The 14607-nt window shown below is 46.5% G+C and overlaps 2 protein-coding genes across 3 annotated transcripts in view; both read right to left on the bottom strand.

Moving 5' to 3' along the window:
• The window catches only part of PELP1 (proline, glutamate and leucine rich protein 1), a 33681-nt gene extending 31468 nt beyond the window's left edge, over positions 1 to 2213 (bottom strand). Inside the window, exon 1 of the mRNA XM_073562438.1 lies at positions 1978 to 2213. Within this exon, the coding sequence (XP_073418539.1) occupies positions 1978 to 2109 (132 nt within the window). The 5' untranslated portion in view covers positions 2110 to 2213. The remainder of the gene's footprint in view (positions 1 to 1977) is intronic.
• A 4802-nt stretch (positions 2214 to 7015) lies between these two features.
• LOC141075410 (uncharacterized) lies at positions 7016 to 13952 on the bottom strand. Of its 2 annotated transcripts, none has more exons than XM_073562441.1 (2): positions 13623 to 13952; positions 7016 to 12894 (listed from the first exon to the last, which is right to left on the bottom strand). In XM_073562441.1, the coding sequence occupies exon 2, from the start codon at positions 12880 to 12882 to the stop codon at positions 11809 to 11811; it is 1074 nt and encodes a 357-aa protein (XP_073418542.1). In that variant the 5' UTR covers positions 12883 to 12894; positions 13623 to 13952; the 3' UTR covers positions 7016 to 11808. The 2 variants fall into 2 exon arrangements, with proteins under 2 accessions (XP_073418542.1, XP_073418541.1); XM_073562440.1 differs by having other exon boundaries at positions 13388 to 13952.
• Between the last annotated feature and the right edge of the window lie 655 nt (positions 13953 to 14607).

Consider the following 14607-nt stretch of genomic DNA (forward strand, 5'->3'; position numbering starts at 1 on the left):
GAGGATGGGGGTAGCGGTACACCGGGGCTAGGAGGATGGGGGTAGCGGTACACCGGGGCTAGGAGGATGGGGGTAGCGGTACACCGGGGCTAGGAGGATGGGGGTAGCGGTACACCGGGGCTAGGAGGATGGGGGTAGCGGTACACCGGGGCTAGGAGGATGGGGGTAGCGGTACACCGGGGCTAGGAGGATGGGGGTAGCGGTACACCGGGGCTAGGAGGATGGGGGTAGCGGTACACCGGGGCTAGGAGGATGGGGGTAGCGGTACACCGGGGCTAGGAGGATGGGGGTAGCGGTACACCGGGGCTAGGAGGATGGGGGTAGCGGTACACCGGGGCTAGGAGGATGGGGGTAGCGGTACACCGGGGCTAGGAGGATGGGGGTAACGGTACACCGGGGCTAGGAGGATGGGGGTAGCGGTACACCGGGGCTAGGAGGAGGAGGATGGGGGTAACGGTACACCGGGGCTAGGAGGAGGAGGATGGGGGTAGCGGTACACCGGGGCTAGGAGGATGGGGGTAGCGGTACACCGGGGCTAGGAGGAGGAGGATGGGGGTAGCGGTACACCGGGGCTAGGAGGAGGAGGATGGGGGTAGCGGTACACCGGGGCTAGGAGGAGGAGGATGGGGGTAGCGGTACACCGGGGCTAGGAGGAGGAGGATGGGGGTAGCGGTACACCGGGGCTAGGAGGAGGAGGATGGGGGTAGCGGTACACCGGGGCTAGGAGGAGGATGGGGGTAGCGGTACACCGGGGCTAGGAGGATGGGGGTAGCGGTACACCGGGGCTAGGAGGAGGAGGATGGGGGTAGTGGTACACCGGGGCTAGGAGGAGGAGGATGGGGGTAGTGGTACACCGGGGCTAGGAGGAGGATGGGGGTAGTGGTACAGTGGGGCTAGGATGAGGAGGATGGGGGTAGTGGTACACCGGGGCTAGGAGGATGGGGGTGGTGGTACACCGGGGCTAGGAGGAGGATGGGGGTAGTGGTACACTGGGGCTAGGAGGAGGATGGGGGTAGTGGTACAGTGGGGCTAGGATGAGGAGGATGGGGGTAGTGGTACACCGGGGCTAGGATGAGGAGGATGGGGGTAGTGGTACACCGGGGCTAGGAGGATGATGGGGGTAGTGGTACAGTGGGGCTAGGAGGAGGATGGGGGTAGTGGTACAGTGGGGCTAGGAGGAGGATGGGGGTGGTGGTACAGTGGGGCTAGGAGGAGGATGGGGGTGGTGGTACAGTGGGGCTAGGAGGAGGATGGGGGTGGTGGTACAGTGGGGCTAGGAGGAGGATGGGGGTGGTGGTACACCGGGGCTAGGAGGAGGATGGGGGTGGTGGTACACCGGGGCTAGGAGGAGGATGGGGGTGGTGGTACACCGGGGCTAGGAGGAGGATGGGGGTGGTGGTACACCGGGGCTAGGAGGAGGATGGGGGTGGTGGTACACCGGGGCTAGGAGGAGGATGGGGGTAGTGGTACACCGGGGCTAGGAGGATGGGGGTGGTGGTACACCGGGGCTAGGAGGATGATGGGGGTAGTGGTACAGTGGGGCTAGGAGGAGGATGGGGGTAGTGGTACACCGGGGCTAGGAGGAGGATGGGGGTGGTGGTACACCGGGGCTAGGAGGAGGATGGGGGTGGTGGTACACCGGGGCTAGGAGGAGGATGGGGGTGGTGGTACACCGGGGCTAGGAGGAGGATGGGGGTGGTGGTACACCGGGGCTAGGAGGAGGATGGGGGTGGTGGTACACCGGGGCTAGGAGGAGGATGGGGGTGGTGGTACACCGGGGCTAGGAGGAGGATGGGGGTGGTGGTACAGTGGGGCTAGGACGAGGAGGATGGGGGTGGGGGGGGTGGGGGGGGTGGTACACATAGTGGTAGAGCTTAACCCTTCGTCCCCCGGGGTCAGTTACTCCCGTGCGGCTGCGCCGGTCACATGACCCAGGACACATGCTGCAGGCTGCACACAATGGCGGCCGCTCCTCACCTCTCCCCGCAGGGCTCCGTGCTCCCGCAGCGCCCGAATCGTCTCCCCCAGCTCTCCCTCAGTCAGGTCATGTTCCAGGAGGCCGCTCACCGCCGCCTCCATCATCCGGACCCCGACACACGTCGCCGCCATCTTCCCGCCACGGCACACGTCATCAGCAGGCGCGACTGCTGCGTGACGTCACGAAACTGCGCCGTCAACGGTATCCCAGCAACTGAGAGATCCGTGGCAACTAGGACGGCAGCCTCTGGTAATCACGTGTCATCCGCAGCATAACCATAGCAACACCTGCTCATCACCTGTAACCACAGTGTAACCATAGCAACCGCTATTAATCACATAGTAACCACAGTGTAACCATAGCAGCCAGTGCTAATCACAGAGCCAGGGCCCGTTTTAGGCAAAGTGCGGCCCTGGGTAAAAGTTTAAAGTGGGGCCCCACATGCTGACATATTGCACATCACACCGAAGCATTTCGGTTATAATTACATGCACTGAGTTCAGGACACTAAACAAGTGTGATCAACAGTATTGAAGTCATTCGACACTTGTTTCCCGGCCTCTTTCCACCGGCTAAGGAATAATGATGGAACAAAACAATCTGTCCCCATACAGTATCATGTTATCAGCAGCACATCTGCAGGTTACACCGAGCAATGTGCTGATGAGAACAATGATTTTTGTTCCGGCATAAACAATCCAATCACTCGATGAATATGCCGCATTCTGCTTGTTTAGTATAATACACCCCATAGGCCTCCATATAGTATAATGCGCACCACAGTCCTCCATATAGTGTAATACACTCCCCATAGTCCTCCATATAGTATAATACACTCCCCATAGTCCTCCATATAGTGTAATACACTCCCCATAGTCCTCCATATAGTATAATACACTCCTCATAGTCCTCCATATAGTATAATACACTCCCCATAGTCCTCCATATAGTGTAATACACTCCCCATAGTCCTCCATATAGTATAATGCACTCCTCATAGTTCTCCATATAGTATAATACGCCCCATAGTCCTCCATATAGTGTAATACACTCCTCATAGTCCTCCATATAGTGTAATACACTCCTCATAGTCCTCCATATAGTATAATACACTCCTCATAGTCCTCCATATAGTGTAATACACTCCCCATAGTCCTCCATATAGTATAATACACTCCTCATAGTCCTCCATATAGTATAATACACTCCCCATAGTCCTCCATATAGTGTAATACACTCCCCATAGTCCTCCATATAGTATAATGCACTCCTCATAGTTCTCCATATAGTATAATACGCCCCATAGTCCTCCATATAGTGTAATACACTCCTCATAGTCCTCCATATAGTATAATACACTCCTCATAGTCCTCCATATAGTGTAATACACTCCCCATAGTCCTCCATATACTATAATACACTCCTCATAGTCCTCCATATAGTATAATACACTCCTCATAGTTCTCCATATAGTATAATACGCCCCATAGTCCTCCATATAGTGTAATACACTCCTCATAGTCCTCCATATAGTATAATACACTCCTCATAGTCCTCCATATAGTATAATACACTCCTCATAGCCCTCCATATAGTATAATACGCCCCATAGTCCTCCATATAGTGTAATACACTCCTCATAGTCCTCCATATAGTATAATACACTCCTCATAGTCCTCCATATAGTGTAATACACTCCTCATAGTCCTCCATATAGTATAATACACTCCTCATAGTCCTCCATATAGTATAATACACTCCTCATAGTCCTCCATATAGTATAATACACTCCTCATAGTCCTCCATATAGTGTAATACACTCCCCATAGTCCTCCATATAGTATAATACACTCCTCATAGCCCTCCATATAGTATAATACACCCCATAGTCCTCCATATAGTGTAATGCACTCCCCATAGTCCTCCTTAAAGTGTAATACACTCCCCATAGTCCTCCATATAGTGTAATACACTCCCCATAGTCCTCCATATAGTATAATGCACTCCTCATAGTCCTCCATATAGTATAATACGCCCCATAGTCCTCCATATAGTGTAATACACTCCTCATAGCCCTCCATATAGTGTAATACACTCCCCATAGTCCTCCATATAGTGTAATACACTCCCCATAGTCCTCTATATAGTATAATGCACTCCTCATAGTCCTCCATATAGTATAATACGCCCCATAGTCCTCCATATAGTGTAATACACTCCCCATAGTCCTCCATATAGTGTAATACACTCCCCATAGTCCTCCATATAGTGTAATACACTCCCCATAGTCCTCCATATAGTGTAATATGCCCTATAGTCCTCCATATAGTATAATACACTCCATAGTCCTCCATATAAAAACCAGGGGAAGAGTCTTGAGGAGATCATTTGCATATTCCCAGTGCCTTCTGGGATAAGTGAAGAGTCTCCGCGAGCTCAACGATCACTGGGTTTTGGCCGTTGCAGCTGAAAAGAGGAAATCGGAAAACCAGGGGAAGAGTCTTGAGGAGATCATTTGCATATTCCCAGTGCCTTCTGGGATAAGTGAAGAGTCTCCGCGAGCTCAACGATCACTGGGTTTTGGCCGTTGCAGCTGAAAAGAGGAAATCGGAAAACCAGGGGAAGAGTCTTGAGGAGATCATTTGCATATTCCCAGTGCCTTCTGGGATAAGTGAAGAGTCTCCGCGAGCTCAACGATCACTGGGTTTTGGCCGTTGCAGCTGAAAAGAGGAAATCGGAAAACCAGGGGAAGAGTCTTGAGGAGATCATTTGCATATTCCCAGTGCCTTCTGGGATAAGTGAAGAGTCTCCGCGAGCTCAACGATCACTGGGTTTTGGCCATTGCAGCTGAAAAGAGGAAATCGGAAAACCAGGGGAAGAGTCTTGAGGAGATCATTTGCATATTCCCAGTGCCTTCTGGGATAAGTGAAGAGTCTCCGCGAGCTCAACGATCACTGGGTTTTGGCCGTTGCAGCTGAAAAGAGGAAATCGGAAAACCAGGGGAAGAATTTGGGCTCATCTTTCATCGTTTTTAAGAAATCTCAAGATGGAAGAGGCCAGGAGCCATTTGGTGAGCTGCATTTCTTGCTACATGTTCACAGATTTACCAGTGGAAAAGCCAAACTTCACATGCCACAATTGCAAGCTTGTGTCCCTGTTGGAGGAAAAGTTGCAAAATCTCGAAGAGAGGTTGGCTACGTTGAAGATCATTAAGGAAGGTGAAGAGTTCTTGGACAGAGCAGAATTATCTCTTCATGTTACAGAAAGAGAAGAAATTCGAAGTGCACCTGAAGAAACAGAGGTATGGAGACATGTGACCCAGAGAAGCAGGAGGATCAGGAGGCAGTCAGCACCCATACTGCTCAGAAACCAGTACCAGGCTCTCACGCAGGAAAATGATGAAGAAATACATCAGGATAAGACTTTGCCTACAAACAGCAACCTTGTACGCCTTCAGAGTCCTCCTGGATGGAGAAAGAAAAATGTTGTGAAGAAGAAACGGAGAGTGGTGGTCATGGGGGATTCCCTGTTGAGAGGAACAGAGGCCGCTATCTGCAGACCGGATATAACTTCAAGAGAAATGTGCTGTCTTCCAGGTGCAAAAATTAAAGATGTGTCTGACAGGATATCAGGACTCTTCAGGCCTACAGATGACTACCCATTCCTGCTTCTACATGTGGGGACAAATGACACCGCAAGAAACGACCTGGAAACCATCTGCAGAGACTTTGAAGACTTAGGCAAGAAAGTGAAAGAACTGGGAGCGCAGGTGGTCTTCTCTTCCATCCTCCCAGTGGATGGCCATGGAACAAGGAGGTGGAATAAGATTCTGCAGGTGAACAACTGGCTACGTCGATGGTGCCGTCAGCAACGATTTGGATTTCTGGATCACGGAGTGAACTACTTATACGATGGACTACTTGCTAGAGATGGGGTGCACCTTACGAAGACTGGAAAGCATGTATTTGGAAGTCGCCTTGCTACACTTGTAAGGAGAGCTTTAAACTAGAACAACATGGGAAGGGAAGCAAAAGACCAGAAAAAGCCATACACCTGACAAATGCTATTGAGAACTCTGCTAATAGAAGTGGAAAGGAAGAACAAAGACGAAAGAATCTAATTAATAACAATATTGGAGAAAGAGAAACCAATCACAAACTAAAATGTTTCTATACTAATGCACAAAGCATGGGCAACAAACAAGGAGAATTGGAACTACTAACACAGGAAAAGAAATATGATGTCATTGGAATCACTGAAACTTGGTGGGACGATACACATGATTGGAATACAAGACTAGAAGGATACAACTTATTTGCAAGAAACAGACTTGATAAACGAGGAGGGGGTGTCGCATTGTATGTTAGAAACGCATATATCTGCACAGAGATTGAAGCTTCAGAGACTGGGAGTTCTGTGGAAACTGTTTGGGTAAGAATACAAGGACAGAACAATGGAAAGGACACCATTGTAGGCATTTACTACAGGCCGCCTGTGCAAGCTGAAGATATGGATGAACTCTTTATGCATCAAATGGCCAAGTTCTCCAAAAAATATGACATAGTTGTCATGGGAGATTTCAACTATCCAGACATTTGTTGGGAATCTCTCTCAGGCAAAACTAACAGGTCAAGGAAATTCTTATCCTCTCTTGCTGACAACTTTATCTTCCAAAAGGTAGGGGAGAAAACAAGGGGAACTGCTACCTTGGATCTAATCCTTATAAACAGGGAGGAAATGGTTGAGGAGGTAAAAGTGGCTGGAACCCTAGGAGGTAGCGACCATGCTATTTTAGAATTTTGGATAACTAGAGGCGGAAGACCTGTGAAGACTCAGACGTCAAGGTTAGATTTCAGAAAGGCAGATTTTAAGGGATTCAGAAAGAGAATTGGAGGGATCCAATGGCTGGATATCCTTAAAGACAAAAATGTCCAGGAAGGATGGGAAATCTTGAAAAATGAAATTCTCAAAGCACAGTTGTTAACAATTCCGAAAAGAGGGAAGAATAGGAAGCATTTAAGGAAACCAGGATGGGTGTTTTAATGTTTTATTTATTGAAATCTGCAAGTTACATCCGAAAGAAAGCAATCAACAGGGTAGCTTACAAAATTATTATATAACCTACAAATTCCACTTTTCGGGAGATAAACAGATAGTTTGAAATATCAATTCATGGCAAAAACTATTGATATATAGAGGTTTAAGGACACCAACAGCCTTAAAGGAACTTCCAGCAGCAGGATTATCTGGGTTCAAATCTGGGTTCTTCCCATCCACACGCCCCTGCTACATCACATATGCCATGATTTCAAACAAAGATGAAGAAGAACAAAAAAGAAGAAAAGAGAAGAGAAAAAAAAAACAGTATAGGGAGTAAAGGGACAGGAGGTCAAGTAATTAGAGGAAGAAGTTGGGATATAGGGGTGGAATATAAGGGAGATAAGGGGAGGGGGGGGGGAACACTAGGCAACAAGGATTTCGTCCACTCTGATAAAGCCAAGCAAGGAGGCCACCATAGCCTTATCAACTTCTACTAATGGATCTGAATCGGGTCCATGGGTGCCATACTCTTTCAAAAGCTGAAAGTGAGCCATTCACCAAGGCAGCCAGTTTGGCTACTTGATATAGCATATCTACCTTCTCTTGCAATTGGGATATAGATGGAATGGTAGTTGACTTCCAGTTCATAGGTATCAAAAGTTTCGCTGCTGAAAGAATGTGTTGAGTCAACAGAGCAGTATTTTTATGTCCAGTCGGTGACAGAAAATTTAAAAGCACTATCTCCGGTGTCAATGTAAGCTTTTTGCCCACAATTTCCCCGATATAATCCTCTACTAGTCGCCAGAACTGCAGCAGGGGTGGACAGGACCACCACATATGTAAGTATGTTCCCTCCGAATCACAGCATCTCCAGCATCTAGCAGAAGACCCCGTCCGCCAATAAGTGTTCTGCTGTGGTGTAATATACCATCTGGCGACTATTTTAAAGGAATTCTCTTGTGCTCTAACACATTGTGATGGGCCATGAGATGAATTATAAATGTGTGATATTTGATTTGGGGTAAACTTGAATCCCAAATCCTTTTCCCAATGTGTTATATAAGCTCTTTTGAGACAACAGTCAGTTATATTTAAAATCTGGTAAATAGACGACATTATCTTTTTGGGTTTATCCTTTGTTGCACAGAGAGTCTCAAATGCAGTCAGTGGGCGGGTAACGTCCGCTCCTAAAAGATACCGTGCCAAGGAGTCTCTTATAGAGCCGAATTGTATAAAGGTCAAGTTGGAAAGCCCTGGTTGCTTCTTCAGTTCCTGAAAGGAGGGGAGTGCCCCGTCCGCCAAGAGGTCATCAACCGCTACATTTGCCAGGGAACCGGGTTTGATTACATCATTGTCTCGGGAATAAGATGCGTGTGGCATTATATCTGCCAACTTGAGTAAGGGGGACAAAGGGGGAACTAGAGTTTTCACCAATCCCTTCCATAATTTTAAGGTAGCTTTGGTGTGTATATTAGGTAGATTTTTGTTTATGTTTTTACAAGGATATGCCAAAAGGATGGATCTCAGGGGATAAGGTGCTAGGGCTTCCTCCACCTCAATCCACTGCTTATTGTTAGGAGACCGCAACAGGTCTACCACTCTGGTAAGCATTGTCGCTTGGTAGTACCTCATTATGTCTGGTGCACCCATCCCACCCCTCGATTTGTTTAATGTTAATGTCCTGTATGCTAATCGGGGCTTTTGCTTTTTCCAAACATATCTGCGGAATAATGTATTAATTTTAAAAAGATACGATTTGGGGATGGTTATAGGGAGCATTTGGAAAATATATATAAACTTGGGTAAGATTAGGCTCTTCAGTAAATTTTTCCTTCCCATCCACGACACATACGAGTCCCTCCATGATTTCATGATGGTTTCTACTGAGGCAATTAGGGGGGGAATATTCTGTTGAAAAAGGTCTCTATCCGATCTTCCTATCTTTACACCTAAATATTTGATATATTGTTTTGGCCAGGTGAATGGGTATGTACTTTTTAGTTTAGCTAAGGTATTCGGGGATATATGTATGTCTAGCGCTTCCGACTTAGACATATTTACTTTAAAATTGGAAATTTTGCTATATTGATCTATAAGAGCCATCAATGTTGGGAGTCCCAGCAAAGGATTAGTCATCAAGACTAAGAGATCGTCCGCAAATGCCGCTATTTTATAGTGTGTCTTATTGATGCGAATACCCTCTATTCCCTCATGTACTTGTATGGCCTTTAAGAGAGGTTCCATTGCTAGCACAAATAACAACGGGGATAGGGGACAGCCCTGTCTTGTTCCGTTCTTTATAGTAAATGCATCGGTTGTAAAATCGTTAATCCTAATATGTGCTGTGGGCTTATCGTACATTGCCATTACGGCTGCTATAAACGCTTCGGGTATCTCAAACTTGATCAGCACTTCCCGTAGGTATACCCAGTCCACCCTGTCAAAGGCCTTCTCTGCATCTGTTCCAAGAAGCATCAATGGTAGTTTACGATTTTTTGCGTATTGAAGAAGGTGCAATACTTTATGGACATTATCCCTTCCCTCCCTTCCACCCACAAACCCGGTCTGATTTAAGGAAATCAAATTTGGCAATGACTTGGCCATTCTTTTTGCCATCAGCCCTGCTAGGATTTTTAGGTCCACATTAAGGAGAGAGATTGGCCTATAGCTACTACATTGTTCAGGATCCTTCCCCTCTTTGTGTATTAGGGATATTCTGGCTGTAAGCATTTGGTTTGGCAATGGGTGGCCTTGTAAAACTGCGTTGCAAACGTTCAATAAATGTGGGAGTAGGAGGCCAGAGAAGGATTTATAGTAAAGTGCTGAGAATCCATCTGGACCGGGCGCTTTCCCCTTCGGGCACTTTGACAGGGCGGACTGCAACTCCCCCAGTGAAAAAGGTCTAGTAAGATATTGTTTTTGGGAATCAGACAAGACAGGCAGATCTAAAGTGCTTAGGAAGGACCTAGTGTCCATGCTTCTTTTAAGTGCGGAATCGGCGTTATCTTCCGGACGGAGATTATATAATTTCTTATAGTAGTCAAGGAATGCCCGCTCCATGTGCTCAGGAGCTTGCGAGCTGAACCCTTGTTCATTCTTAATTGAGTTAATCAGCGTACGTGACTGCCGCTTCCTTAGTTGCGATAACATTAATTTGGATGCTTTGTCTCCATGGACGTACATTCTGTTTTTCCATGTTGCATATAGCTTAGCAGATCTCGAGTTTAATATGTCTTTAAGTTGCTGTCTTTTTTGTTGCAGCTTCTCTAAGCTATGTTGATCTATTTTATGTTTATGTGTAAGCTCCAGCTGTGATATACTATCATAAAGATCCTGGATTTCTTTTTGTTGCAGTTTATTTAGAAAGGAAGTGATAGATATCAACTCCCCTCTGACAACTGACTTATGTGCTTCCCATAGTATCTGTGAGGAAATTTCTGGTGAAGCATTTTGCTCAAAATATTGGGAGAGCACTTTGTTTATACGTGTCTGTACCTCGGTACTTCCAAGTACTGACTCATTGAGCCGCCATACTCTATGTCGGGGAAAGGCTTTAGATAATGAGAATTTTAACAAAACCGAAGAGTGATCGGAATAAATATTCGGAATTATTTTCGCCTGTTGTATATTGGCAAGCATTTTACTGGATATAAAAATATAGTCTAAACGGTGGTAAGATTTATGAGGGTGGGAGTAGAAGGTGTAGTCTCGGTCAGAGGGGTTTAGATATCTCCATGTGTCAATCAATTGTAGAGATCCCAGTTGTGACTTTATTCTGTAAAGATCTTTAGGTGAGAGCGAACTTTTCTGTTTAGTCGTGTCTAGCAAAGGCTCTAATGCAACATTCAAGTCCCCACCCACTATCAATGCACCCTCTCTAAAGCCATCAATTTTTTTCAGTGTTGAGAGTACCCATCTCAATAGTTTTTTATTTGGTGCGTATAAACTGCACAATGTTACCAGGGCACCGTTTAGTAGACCTTTGACAAAGATGTAACGACCCTGAGGGTCCGCCATAGTTTCTCTTAGCTGGAAGGGCACTCCCCTTGCCACTGCTATTGACACTCCTCTGGAACCGGACTGGGTGGTTGTCGCATGAAACCATTTATCATATATCGAGCTTTCAAAGGAGGGCAATTTATCCGGTTTGAAGTGCGTTTCCTGAATAAGCAATACTGCTGCCTGCTGTTTTTTGAATAGTTGTAATGTGTGGCGTCTAGTGTTTGGAGAGTTCAGCCCATGTGCGTTAAAAGAGATGAATGTGTGTACCTTATCCGAATCCATCATGTTTCTGTACACAGCAGCATCCTTGCAGCTCACGACGGGGACGAATCCTTGTGCCTATAGGTGTGGGGAGGGGGTCTAGGACAAGTAGACCAGACGAAAGAAAGAAAAGGGTAGAGAAAACAGAAAGGTAAAGAGGGGGAGAACACAATATTAACATTATCCATGTTATTAAGTTGCACAATATCATTGACCAATATGCCAACGTACCATAGTTACCTACTGACATTGTTTCATAGAATGCCAGCTTGAGGAAAATTCCAATCAACCTATAAACTAAATATGAAATATGAAATGCTCCATTCTAGGAGAATGCCCAGTTTGGGCTGTAACTAAATCTAGGTTGAAACCTTACAACGAATTATTGGATAGATGTGGCAGCAGTGCTTACCCATATTTGGAAAAGCACGCCAACCCCATCAGATTTGCTTCAACCACATTCAATACCCCAACTGGGGTAGACACCAAGAAAAACTTAACTGCAAAATCTGGGTCTAACCCAAAGATCAAGTATTGTCTCTGGAGTCCTTAGGAAGCGAGGTCTTTGTCAGCTTCCTTTTCAGCCTTTGTGATTTTGGCGTCAGGGCTATCTGCCACGCCGGGTCATCTGGCAGCGGATGCAATAGGGTCGCCGAATGGAAGGACTCCAGGTCCGGGTAGGCCTCCAGCTCAATCCCCAAGGACTCACATGCCTCTTTGATGTCTTGTGATGTTCTTGCTGAGATACCTTTGTCTCCATTTGTGATATGTACTCCAAACGGGAACAACCATCTAAAACGGACGCCTTTTTTTATCAATGCTTCAGTGAACGGTTTCAAGATCCTCCGCTTCCTGAGAGTGCTGGCCGATAAATCCTGGAAAAGTTTAATTTGTGAGCCTTCATACGAGATCTCCTGCGCCTCCCGCGCTCTGCGAAGAACTAAGTCTTTTGCTCGATAATCGAGGAAGCGACAGATCACATCTCGTGGAGTTTCCCCTTGAGAAGGCCTCGGACGCAATGCTCTGTGTACTCTCACCAGTTCGATTTCCTGCGGATCTGATTCATTAAGTAGTTCTTTGAATATCTCTTGTGTTGCTTTCCATAACGCCTCAAAGGCCACCGTTTCAGAAAGGCCTTTAACTCTTATGTTGTTACGACGTTCTCTGTTCTCATGATCTTCTAGCACCGTGTGAATTGTATGTAGTTGGATTTCATGGACTTTTAAAGAGTCTAGTACAGCGTTCGAACTTTGCGTCATGGCAACTTGCGAATTTTCCAATGTCTCAAGTCTGTGGCCTTGAAGTTTTAGGTCGTGTTTTATCTCTGCAAGTTCTTGTCCTATTGGCTCAAGAGCTTTAGACAATATACGTTTGATGAACGAACGAGTGACTAAGGCCTCTCTCGCTGTGCTGCCCGTGTCAGAGTCACTCTCCGGTTCAGAATCTGAATCTCCTAATGAGGTCAAATCACGAAGCTTGGATGGTTTAAGAGAATCTGACGGAACCGTTTGTTTTGTAAGAAAGTCATCCATGTCTGTTTGCGTAGTGGACTTTGTAGGTTTGGGCATGCTCTTTTGCGTTTTTACGCTGGATCTCCCCATTTTTGCAGTTATCTAAAGCAGAGAAGAATAGAGCAGTTTGAAGATTAGAATTCCTCTCGCTGGCTATGAATTTAGCTAATGTTCCATTTTATGCCCAATCTTATACGTGATAAACAATGGAAAGAGATGTCGTTCTGGCTCTGGTCACTAGATGGCAGTCTATAACCACTTTCTGCTGGTTTTCCAGAGAATCCTCTCTTATATTCGTACAGCTAGGTATAACATGGGTTAATTAGAAAGCAAATAAAGGGGGGATGAAAGATGTAGGGACAACACTGGTGGGGGGGGAGCGCTTAATACAGATCTAAGGCTCCTTATATTACTCCCTTCTCTCCTCGCACCCCTCGGGTCAGACAGTCTCAGGCCCCCACTTGATTAATTGATTATCTCCTTTATTGCTACGGAGTTAGGGAGAATGACCATGCTCTCCTGGTCCTCTGTCCCCCGAAGCAGACCCCTCTGCTTAAGACACTCCGTCACCTTGCTTCTGTTATTTCAATGTTACCTCAGCTCCAGGAGACGCTTGAATTCCTCAGATCTCTCTCACTGACTGCAGAGAGGGGAGGAGGCTGAAGCGTGCCGCTGCACGTCTATTCTAGGTCCCGGGCCGCGTGTCTTCTGCAAGCCCGACGGGACTATTTTCAATGCTGCGGCGTGATACACACTCTCTGTAGCCGTCCCCCAGCTATGAGAATAGCAGCGATTTTATGTGTCCTGGTCAGGGGGTTTCGCAATGGTACCTTATTTGCAGGGGAGGGTTAGCTCCGGGGTCTCTCTTATCTGACAGCCTTGGGTCAGGGGTGAAGTCCTCTACCCGAGGCGATGGTGCTGTTAGCAGTATATCCTTCCGCCACTCCGGCAATCTCCCGCCTGCAGGGCCACAGTTATATGAATCCCTTCTTTATCCCGAACGTGACTTGCCACCCAGGGTCTATGCGATCCAGTGGGGTCCTGGTTTGGGTTGTAATGCGGGGATGGTATAAAAAGAAGGCTCTGGTGATATTAGAGCCCCTTTTGGTGCATTTGTCCGGGAGCTCAGGTTTCCTGCTTCTTGCTCCACCAACGTTCAGGCTCCGCCCCGGAAACCAGGATGGGTGAACACAGAACTTAAGCACATGCTAAAAAGGAAGAAAAAAAATGTTTATAAAATGGAAAGAGGGAGGCATATCTAAAGAAGAATATAATGCTGTCTGCAGAATCTGCAGGGCACAAATCAGATTATCTAAAGCTGAAAATGAATTGAGGCTTGCAAGAGATGTCAAAAGCAATAATAAAGGATTTTGGGGATATGTCAAAAGTAAAAGAAAAGTCAAAGATGCTATAGGATTTTTACAGGATGAAAATGATGAAATGGTAAGACAGGATGTTGAGAAGGCTGAACTTTTAAATTCCTATTTTGCATCTGTTTTCTCTCAGAAAGGAAATGTAACACCAACTGTTATTCACTGTCCTATTAAGGGAATAGAAGAATCCAGGATATCTATAAACAGAAAGATAGTGAGGAAACACTTAGCTAACCTAAATGAATTCAAGTCTCCAGGTCCAGATGAATTACACCCCAGAGTACTGAAGGAGATAGCAGAAGAAATTTCTGAACCACTCTCCATAATCTTTGAAAATTCTTGGAGAACAGGAGAAGTGCCAGAAGACTGGAGAAGAGCAAATGTTGTTCCTATCTTCAAAAAGGGGAAGAAGGTGGACCCAGGCAACTATAGGCCGGTGAGT

The sequence above is a fragment of the Dendrobates tinctorius genome, unplaced genomic scaffold, assembly GCF_039654945.1.
Source record: "Dendrobates tinctorius isolate UK_male_01 unplaced genomic scaffold, ASM3965494v1 ptg000351l, whole genome shotgun sequence".
Lineage (NCBI taxonomy): Eukaryota > Metazoa > Chordata > Amphibia > Anura > Dendrobatidae > Dendrobates > Dendrobates tinctorius.

Bases quoted from the DNA above. Each gene is read 5' to 3' on its own strand.
- LOC141075410 (XM_073562441.1), bottom strand. From the start codon at position 12,882: ATGGGGAGATCCAGCGTAAAAACGCAAAAGAGCATGCCCAAACCTACA.